The sequence below is a fragment of the Acomys russatus genome, chromosome 29 (assembly GCF_903995435.1).
Source record: "Acomys russatus chromosome 29, mAcoRus1.1, whole genome shotgun sequence".
Lineage (NCBI taxonomy): Eukaryota > Metazoa > Chordata > Mammalia > Rodentia > Muridae > Acomys > Acomys russatus.
The window spans coordinates 27,600,108-27,610,399 of record NC_067165.1 but is presented as its reverse complement, the minus strand read 5'-3'; the positions used below and the strand labels follow the sequence as shown (position 1 = coordinate 27,610,399).

Below are 10,292 nucleotides of genomic sequence, written 5' to 3'. Positions count from 1 at the left end.
AGTTGAAGCTGGAGAGAAAAAGCTCGCACAACTTCGGGTTCTTTAAGGGCCGCACGAAGGTTGGCGGATGCAGCAGCAGCGGCTGTGGCGTTTGCTTGGCAAGCCAAGTGCCTTCTTGGTATGCAAGTAATCTAATCATTCGCCCGTCCTCAGGTGGACGCCAGTCGTCCCACTAGCTTAACCACCCCCACAACCCCAGAGAGATGGTGTAGGGGAGGTGGGGGGGGGGGAGGATGTCCCAGCAAATCTTGTGACCTATGCGACCCGCAGCGCTAAATTCTAGACTAGACTCTCACTGCCATCGGGCGGGGATGGAAAGCGGAGGGCGGCGGGGGGAGGGGGTGACGCCCAACTAAAACCCTCCTCTGGGTGGAGACTGAAATGTATGACTTTTAAGCATTACCCTTGAAGTTTACTGAGAAGAGTCTAGGGGAGGTAAGCGACTGCCACTTATCCACCCAGAATTTGGGATGATGCCCAAATAGGGCCAATCTGGGAGAAGGACTGGGAACCTGAAGCACTTAGGGGACTAGCTCGGTGGTGGGAGGTAGGGCAGATGAAGACATCCCAGTCTGGGATTGGCTGTGCTACCCAGCGCTCCGCCCCATGTGTTATAAGTTGCTGGGCGGCGCGTGCGGCCTGGGTGTGGGCTCTGCGGCCGCCTCTCACTAGTCTCGTGCCGAGCATCTCTCCTCCCCGCGCACCTACTGCCCGGGGCCGTCGCGGGGCGGGGGAGGGGGGATGCCGGGCTGCCGCATCAGCGCCTGCGGCCCAGGGGCCCAGGAAGGGACGGCAGAACCGGGGTCGCCCCCGCCGCCACCCCGGGAGCCCCTGCCGTCCCTCCAACCCCCGCCCCCATCACCAACCTCCACTCCGACCCCCACTCAGTCACCGCCGTTGCCGGAGGCGGCCGAGACACCGGCCGAAGGGCAGGAGCTGCAGCGCTGGCGCCAGGGTGCTAGTGGGGGGTCGGGGGGCGCTGGCCCGGCGGGGGTCGGGGGCGCGGGCGCGGCGGCAGGGGCAGGGGGCCGCGCGCTGGAGCTGGCTGAAGCGCGGCGGCGACTGCTGGAAGTGGAGGGCCGCCGGCGCCTGGTGTCGGAGCTGGAGAGCCGGGTGCTACAGCTGCACCGAGTCTTTTTGGCTGCCGAGCTGCGCCTGGCGCACCGCGCCGAGAGCCTGAGCCGCCTGAGCGGCGGCGTGGCCCAGGCCGAGCTTTACCTGGCGGCGCACGGGTCGCGTCTCAAGAAGGGTGCGCGCCGCGGCCGCCGGGGTCGTCCCCCCGCGCTTTTGGCCTCCGCGCTCGGCCTGGGGAGCTGCGTGCCCTGGGGCGCCGGGCGGCTGCGGCGCGGCCACGGCCCGGAGCCGGACTCACCGTTTCGTCGCAGCCCGCCCCGCGGCCCCGCCTCCCCCCAGCGCTGACCCCAGCACCGGGACCCCTTGCCTCCCGAGACAGGCGGTCCCCTGGATGCGGAAGTACGGACGGACGGATCCAGTTGCTGGCTAGATGGAGGGCGTCATCTACGCGGAGACAGCCGGGGAGGCCAGGGGCCCCTGAAAATGAGACTGAGGTGCGCTTTTGTCTGGTGCTTTCTGGGGTACAGTGTGTGTCTGTGTCGAGGGGTGCAGTATCCGAGATCTTCCATGTCTGGCATCTGTGGGGCCCTCATCGAGCTGTCCGGTTTATTTTGTTGGTCCCCTCCCCCCGTGGCTTCTTCCTTCATAGCGGGTTAGATGGCCAAGTCCCCTTATAGAACTGAACTAGTGGAGAGTGTTCCGGTTTCCGGAGTGATTTGGTGGCAAACTTTAATCAACGGAAGCCTGCTGCAACATTGCCACATCTGCCACCCTCACCTGCGCTTGTGTGGTCTCTTCCTGGGTCCCCTGGGACTGTAAATAAATCCCCACCCTTCAAGTTGCTGCTTTCTACACAGCCCAGCTTTCCTCTCTTTCGGAGGGAAGAATAATAAGGTCCCGGGATGGAAGGAGGGCTGCCTCAGGGCTATATGACCTCTCAGCCCCTCCCCGTCTCCCATTGCTAGAAGGTTTGTCCCTGTCATACTTTTGGCCTCTCAGCTTCTAACAGTTTTGTGACCTGTGTTTGGAGCCTGGTGGAGATACCCAGAATGGCTTGTTTGTCACCTGCTCAACCAACAGCCCTCCCCAACGCATCTCTAAGATGGCTCTGCCAGGAATGGAGCCAGGTGACACTCTTTAACAGCCCCAAGGGGGCGGGCATGGCACCAACTTCTACAAAGGGGGGGGGCCTTAAAGGGGCCAGACTGGAAATGTCACCTGCTTCTTCCTGACCAGATGCCCCTCAAGCCCCGGCTCCTCTGTTTCCACTCAGGAGTTTGTGGCCTGGCGGCAGCCTCGCCCATCACTGAAAAGTGGATATATCCGCCTCTCAGTAGGGCTATGGGGAAGCTAACTGGGGGGGGGGGGTTGTAGAGTTCTCTTTCCCACTGTAAGTCAGTCATGGTTGGATGTATTACCTGTTTACATCACACCCAGAGACAGGTGTAGCCTCTGCTCGGGGCCAGGAGCTAATTAAAGTCCTCATCTTACACACTGGAAAAGGGGATTTTTCAAGGTCACATGCGGGGGCAGGGGGGGGGGGAGAGGAGAGGAGAGCTTGGTCCCAGGCCTGTGTGTGTCACCTTCCTTTTCATTCTTGTCCCTGTTAGGGAGAGCTGACCTCTGAACTCTGTCTACAGTGACTTAGAACGATACTGTCCCCTCTCTGGGCCAGTTTCCTCATATCTCTGAATATTGTCCCTCCTGTCAGGCTTGAGGGGGGAGAGGAGGGGGAGGGTGTTGGAGCTCCAGGAATACTGTGATCCAGTGAGCCGGGTATATGGTTGATAGGCAGAGGTCCTCAGCTGACCCTCTCCCCATCAGGCCTTCCCTCCACTTAACTGCTGGCTTCTCACAAGACCTTCCTGACGCCTTCTTAGCTGGAGACCTCAGAGCTTCTGGGAAAACCACAGCCCAGGGGTCTGTGGGGGACTCTGGCATGTTCTGGCCTCTCCAGAAAGGGAGGTTATTTCAAGTCCTGAGGGCCAGAGAACACAGGATTTCCTGGAGGTGACTTAGCTGGAGTTCTGGCTGCAGTGCTGGGCTGCTGCCAGGACTGCTGGTTTCTGGTTTGCAGGGATGGGGCCTTCATCTGAAGAAGCTTTTAGCTAATGGCACAGAGATTCCCTCTGGGTTTTATCGTAATCAGCTTTGACCTGATCCAGAGGCGGATCATGCATGAAGGGTTAGAGATGACACTTGCTGGAGAAAGGTGGGTGGGGAAGTGAGGGTACAGGCAGCTCTGGCCCCCTCCTCCCCCTGCCAGATGCAAGGATGCTGCCCCCCCCCCCACAAGGGGAAAAAAAAGTCTGGGACAAGGCACAGAGAATTCAGTGACCTGAGCCTCAGATGATAGTTAGTGCACTGCCCACCTCTTCTCATCCGACTAAGCCTTCTCCCCATGGCTGGCCCTCCTAGCATCCTGTGTAGAGTTCCCAGGTCTGGTTACTATCAGACACAGGTCTCCACTTACTCTGTGGAAAAATGCACCAGTGGGTCTCTGCTTTAAGGGCCTGCCTTCCGGACCTCTTCCAGGTAGCTTTCTCTGGGTGACACCATCCCAGGGGACGTAATTGGAGCTCAGATTTATTTATTTATTAATTAATTTATTTATTTATTTATTTATTTAGAGACAGAGTTTCTCTGTGTTAGCTTTGGCTGTCTTGGATCTCTTACTGTAGACCAGGCTGGCCTCCAGCTCACAGAGATTCCCAAGTGCTGGGATTAAAAGCGTTTGCCACCACCGCCCGGCTAGGCCTCAGATTACTTTTAAATTTTATTCTTTTGAGACAGGCTTGCCTTAACCTCCATAGATAGCTGAGGATGACCTTGAATATTTTTTTTTAAACATTCATTATTTGCGTGTGGGGGGTGGTGGTGGAGCAGGCATGTGCCGCAGTGATGTGTTGAGGGCAGAGGAAAACTTGCAGGAACCCACTCTCTTTTTCATCAAGAGGGTCCCAGAGATTGAGTTCAGGTGGTCAGGCCTGGCGGCGGGCACCTTTAGCTGCTGAACTACCTATGTGATCCCAACTGCGAGCTTCCCATCTCTTGCCTTCACCTTCCAGGTGATGGGGTTTCAGTTGCACAGCCCACCACGCTGTGTTTATGTAGTGCTGGTGTTGGACCCGGGGCCGGGTGCATGCTGTGCAAGCAGTCTGGCAACTGAGCTACATCCGCAGCCCCTAGGAATTATGTTTTAGATTTTAGCTAATATTACTTTACCCCTGAGCAGAAAACACTCTTCCCACAGGACTCCCTGAACCCCCTCCTCCTCCCCGTCCCCCTTCCTCCTCCTCTTCTTCTTCTAAAGCCAGGGTCTCACTGTGTTGCTTTGGGTGAAAACTCTCTTGGTGGCCCCTAGCCTGCAGATGGGCAAGATCTGTGCACTAAGGACATTATGTCAACCAGTAAATCTGGGGGCTCAGAAAGGACAAGCCCTCTTTTCTGTTTGCTGGGCTCAGCAGCTTAGCGGTACCACCAGAGGGCAGTGTGGAGCTGCTTCGTGAGAGTTAGGGGTGTGGCCTGGAACCTATTCGGTTCCGGGTGGCCCAGTCCTCTCTCATCCTTGTCTGTGGTCCTGGGGATTTCTGCCTTTGGGCTATAAGAATCCTCGGAATAACCGGACGGCGGTGATGCACGCCTTTAATCCCAGCACTCCGGAAGCAGAGGCAGGTGAATCGCGAGGCCAGCCTGCTCTACAGAGTGAGTTCCAGGACAGCCAGGGCGACATAGAGAAACTCTGCCTTGAAAAACCAAAAACAAACAAACAAACAAAAAGAGTGCAGAAAAAACATTGGTGGCAGTCCCCGGGGCCCAGTTATGGCTTCCAGCTTGAGTAGGCTGGTGTGCATCCATGACCACAACTCTAGGAGAAGGGCGGGAGAGAATCACCTAGCAGAGACGTCTTGGAACAAGGCTTGGCTGGGGCAGCTCTGCATTCACAGATTTGTTCCGCTGACGACAGCACCGGGTCTTGCCACCACCTAACGACCAAGGTGGCCTCCTAGGCATTAGGCTAAAGCGACTTGTTCAGGCAGTGGGCAGTGTCCTGTGCTGACAGCTTGAACCCTAGAGACCCACTCAGCAGGAGAGCCTCCGGGGAGGGAGGGAGGGAGGAAGTATTTAAGAAAGCTAGGAAACCCCCAGCCTATTTCTTCTCCCATTTTCCCCTGACTACACCCTGGCCAGAAGTGATAAGGGAAGAGAACCCGTAGTCATGGCTCTAAATTAACCATTTTCCTCACACTGGGCACCCGTGCTAAGCACCCATTATATGTTCATGTTCTTTCAAACAGTCATCAAAGCAAGGCTCTTATTACTCATTTCCTACCCCCACCCCACCCCAACTCCATGTCTACCAATGAGGGCCCAAGGTGACCAGATGGCTTCCTTAAAAATGTAGCATCTGTTTAAAAAAAAAAAAAAAAGTTCAGTGGGCTAATGGGCTAATGACAGCATCCTTTGGGGGGGGGGGGTTCTGGGTTCTTGGTTTTAAGGGGTCAGGTCCTGGAGGGGTTGGTATGAGATGTTGGAGGGGTGACAGTGTCTCGTACCTGCCCCCCACCCCCAGGACTAGACACACCCTTGCCAGGCTGTCTGGGTTCTGGGGGTGAGTCAAGCTGACTCAACATACCTGGCTTATGGCAAGGGTAGGCCAAAGATGACCAGGGCTGCATGCAGGGCTGTCTTCCCTCCCTGTGGACCTGGGCAGGAATGTTTGGTGCTAAGGGAGGGAAGAGCCCAGACAGCAGAAGAGGCACTGGGACTGAAGATTTGAAGATGGTGTGCCACCACCACTGAGCCTTCTTAAAAAAAAAAAACCTTATTTTTGTTTTAAAGTGTGTGTGTGTGTGTGTGTGTGTGTGTGTGTGTGTGTGTGCGCGCGCGCGCGCGCGCAAGTAAGGCTTTTTGATGTGGGTGTTGGGAACTGAACTTGGGTTCTTTTTTTTTTTTTTTGAACTTGGGTTCTATACAAGAGCGCAGGTGTTCTTTTTCTTTTTGCTTTTTCAAGACAGGGTTTCTCTGTGTAGCCTTGGCTGTGCTGGACTTCCTTTGTAGATCAGGCTGGCCTAGAACTCACAGCAATCCGATCTGCCTGCCTCTGCCTCCTGAGTGATAGGATTAAAGGAAGGCGTTGTGCCACTGTGTCCAGTGTTCTTAACTCCTGGGCCATCACCACCCCTTGAGGTTTTTTGTTTTTGTTTTTAATTTATCTATTTATTTGTATACAGTGCTCTGCCTGTATGTACAGCTGCAGGCCAGAAGAGGGCACCAGATCTCATTACAGATGGCTGTGAGCCACTATGTGGTTGCTGGGAATTGAACTCAGGACCTCTGGAAGAGCAGGCAGTGTTCTTAACCTCTGAGCCATCTCTCCAGCCCCCCACACCCCCTGAGTTTTGAGGGAGGTCAGGACACTAGAGAAGGGCTAACTTCAGGTATAAGACTTCCTAATGCAGCAGGGTGGCGGCGGTGCAGGTGCACGCCTTTAATCCCAGCACTCAGGAGGCAGAGGCAGGTGGATTTCTGAGTTTGAGGCCAGAGTGGTCTTAAGAGCAAGTTCCAGGTCAGCCAAGGCTACAAAAAGAAAGCCTGTCTTGAAAAACCAAACCAAAAAAAAAAAAAAAAAAAAAAAAAAAAAAAAAAAAAAAAAAAAAAAGAAAGAAAGAAAGAAAAGAAAAGAAAGGAGCCGGATACGATGGCACACACCTTTAATCCCGGGAGTGGATCGATTGCTGTGAGTCTGAGACCAGCCTGGTCTACAAAGTCCTGGACAGCCAAGGCTACACAGAGAAACCCCATCTTAAAAAAAAAAAAAAGGAAAGAAAAAGAAAAAAAGGAAGAAGTAGTAGGTCCTACTGAGTGCTTCCTAGTGGGCCTCTGTGGGTGATGGGAGCACTAAGCCTAGGACGGAAGAGAATCAAAGGCCACACCATCAGAGAGAGGAACAGTGCAAACCCTTCGATTCTTCAGAGCAGCAGTTCTCAGCCTGTGGGTCCCGACCCCTTAGGAGTGCCATATCATATTCTGCATATCAGATGCTTACATTATGATTCATAATGGTAGCAAAATTAGTTTTGAAGTAGCAACAACATAATTTTATGGAGTGGGGGGGGGTTGGGAGGGTCACCACAGCTCCAGGAACTGTATTAAAGGGTCTCAGCGCTAGGAAGGCTGAGAGGAGCGGCTCTGGAGCATGACCATATCAGGGATCCCTGGCACAGCCCTGGAGAGCTCCATAAGGGGAGAAGTGGCGGAGGGGCAGGCTCCTCGCTACCAGAACATTCCATTCCAGCTGCTCAGACTAGTGGGGATCCCAGCCAAGGGCAAAAGACCCAAGGGAACCTCTGCTTCCTCCGAGCCCCTTTCCATAGCTAACTCTCCTGCCCTGCCTCCAGCCACAGTCCTTCCCAAGTGCTGCGAAGGCTCCGGGTGGGGCGGGGCAGCTTCCGGAGAAGGTAATTAAGGCTCTTGGCATTGCTCTTCCAGCTCCTCAGAGCCTCCACTTTATGGGTCTGGACTTCTGCATTCCGCTTCTCGGGACACCGCCTTCAGGAAGACTTCCAGGACTGACTGTACCCAGGCTCTGCCGCCTCCTCTCAGGAGCCCTTCCAGTGGCAAGGGACTGACTGGGTCCTGGGAACCTGCTATACTTTGGATTGCTGTCCGTACACTGCATTTTCAGTTCTTTGCTTACACAGAGACCTAGTATGCTATCCAGTTAGCCGAGACCGCAGCAGACATTGTGAGTGTGATAAATGTCGTGTAGCTGGAGCCCCGTCAATGCCCCTCGGTCCAACAGCTCCAAGAGGCCCTACTGGAGGCCCATCACTGCTGTAGGAAACCACCGCCCCCCACCCTACCCCCATTTTCCCTCACCCACTGTCCCTGTCCTCCCCATGTGGGTGAGGACATACCTGTAGCTCTTTGCAGACAATCAGCTGCTGCCTCCTAGGGGGACACCTCTTTCTCAGGATGAGGTGGTGGCAGCATCCCACATCCAAAGCCAACTTAAATGCACAAAGGAAATCGACTTCTTCATGTACCCTGATAGAGGGGAGGAGGCACATGCACTCACACACCACCCAGAACCTGTAGGCTTCTGTTAAGTGGCTATATAGCAACTCAGTCCCCGACTGTATACACACAGGAAGAATAAATCTGTTCCATGAGGCTGAGGCGTGTGGTGTTGAGGTTCTTGTTGCTAGTGTACTCTTTCAGTTGACAGTTCCCTGGGAGGCTTCTGTTGGTTTTGCAGTCTGAGCCTGGGGACTGGCTTACAGACTGCTTTTTCCCTTGACTTGGCTCAGAGCTGACCCTCAGGAAGTTTGTTACCAAGGGTGTGATGAAGAAGCTCAGAGACAGATGCCTGTGAGACACTGACAGCTGCAGAGGCTGGGATGCTGTGGCTTGGCAACAGCCTGCCCTTTGGGGTTCCCTGGGAGACTGGTGCATTGAAACTGGGAAGAATTCCTCCACCCCTTGGGTTTTGTTTTTTTTTTTTTTTTTTTGAGACAGGGTTTCTCTGTGTAGCCTTGGCTGTTCTGGACTTGCTTTGTAGACCAGGCTGGCCTCAAACTCACAGTGATCTGCCTACCTCTGCCTCCCTGCGTGCTGGGATTAAAGTGTGTAGCACTGTGCCCAGCTGTTTTCTGTTTGTTTTTGTTTTCCTAAGGGGCTCTTTCTAAAGGTGTGACATATGCATAAGACTCTAATAAAGGAGAGCCAGGCCTGGTGGCACATAGCTGTAATCCCAGCACTCAGGAGGCTGAGGGTAGAGAGATGGGAGAATTCAAAGCTAGCCTGGGCTACACAGGGAGACCCTGTCTCAAAAAAACAAAAACAAACAACAACAACAAAAAATACCGAAGCTGTAAGTTCAGTTGTAAGGTATCTGCCTAGAATGAGGAAGGCCCTGGTTTCCAGAGACAGCTCATGAGAATAATCTCCCCACTGTTGGGCCCCGCAGAGAGGCAAGCATTAAAGGGCTGCTGCCATTGCTGGAGGGGTGTGAACCATGACAACCTGGGAGGGAGGGAGCAATGACAGTAAACACCCTGTCCTCTCAGGCTCACCTAGTCACGAACAGCAGGAAACTGGGGAACAAGGGAGCCATTGATGACATCCGGCAGCCTCCCCAGGGCCCTGAGCAAAAGGGTGGACATTGAGTCCAGAGGGGACAGCATGCCATGTGCCATGTACCTGCCTGGGTGGGGGGTGGGGGGGAAGATGCTTGCCTTCAAGCCTACTGGCTTTGGCCCTCTGCCTTGCAGACTGGTGGGTAGGAAGGGCAGGTGGGTTGTTGCTGCCACAGCCGTTGGAAGGACAGGGCTGTCCCTCTGGCTGATCCCGAATTCCTGATGCCTACATGGCGCATGCCAGGTGGTGCCAGGGATGGTCCGCCAAACAATGTCCTGCACAGATTGTTTTTCTCACACCCGGAAAAAAGTGTACCACACCCACGGGCTCCCGGGTGTGTTGTTGCCACAACAGGTCCCAGACAGTCACCCCAAGCCATGACTATTGGCATAGATACATCAGAAAATGTATGTCTTGGCACATTACTACACTCTGCAGTCATACAGAAAATAGCCCGAGCCTTGCCACATATGCACAGGAGACAGGCTGTCACGGTCATTCATGTGGAATTACACTGCAGAGGTGGAATGGCATGTCTCTAAGTCTGCCTTTGACCACTTTGGCCCTCTGTTTTTAACGTGTAAAACAAACAAAACTATTCTCTGGGGGTGAAACGGGAAATGCTGTCAGGGTATACCTGAGCGTGGCTGAAGAAATCAAGCTAGATGGCTCTTGCTGTGAACTTTGCCCCTCCCCCACCTCCTCACACCCATGCATGTGTAAATAGCAGCTCGAAGAGAGCACTCACACCCACACAGGGCTGGCCAGACATCCTCAGGCGCACGTGCCCTCCTTCGGACATGTCTGCCAGGGCACGTGTGCATTCACAGACAAGTTCCCTTGGCCCCAGAACACTTTCTCCAGACAGCAACATGGTTCACTTCCCAGAACCTTCAAGTCGTTGGTCATTGAATACCATCTTTCAATGAGGGGCACCTTGTGTTAAGTCCCTTGTTACATATGTTTTTATGCATCAGTGACCATCAAGGACCAACCACACTGTGTATCTACCTTAGTAGGGTGTAACTGTCACAAGGGTAGAGAGCCTAAAATCCAGAACCATAACATGGTGGGCT

General features: G+C 54.2%; 1 protein-coding gene across 1 annotated transcript; it reads left to right on the top strand.

The window, feature by feature from the left end:
* The first annotated feature begins 734 nt into the window (after positions 1-734).
* Trnp1 (TMF1 regulated nuclear protein 1) lies at positions 735-7,700 on the top strand. Its single transcript, XM_051171871.1, has 2 exons — positions 735-1,568; positions 7,567-7,700. The coding sequence occupies exon 1, from the start codon at positions 742-744 to the stop codon at positions 1,417-1,419; it is 678 nt and encodes a 225-aa protein (XP_051027828.1). The 5' UTR covers positions 735-741; the 3' UTR covers positions 1,420-1,568; positions 7,567-7,700.
* The last annotated feature ends 2,592 nt before the right edge of the window (positions 7,701-10,292 follow it).

What these genes read in the sequence shown, in the direction of transcription:
- Trnp1 (XM_051171871.1), top strand. Translation starts at nt 742, where the DNA reads ATGCCGGGCTGCCGCATCAGCGCCTGCGGCCCAGGGGCCCAGGAAGGG.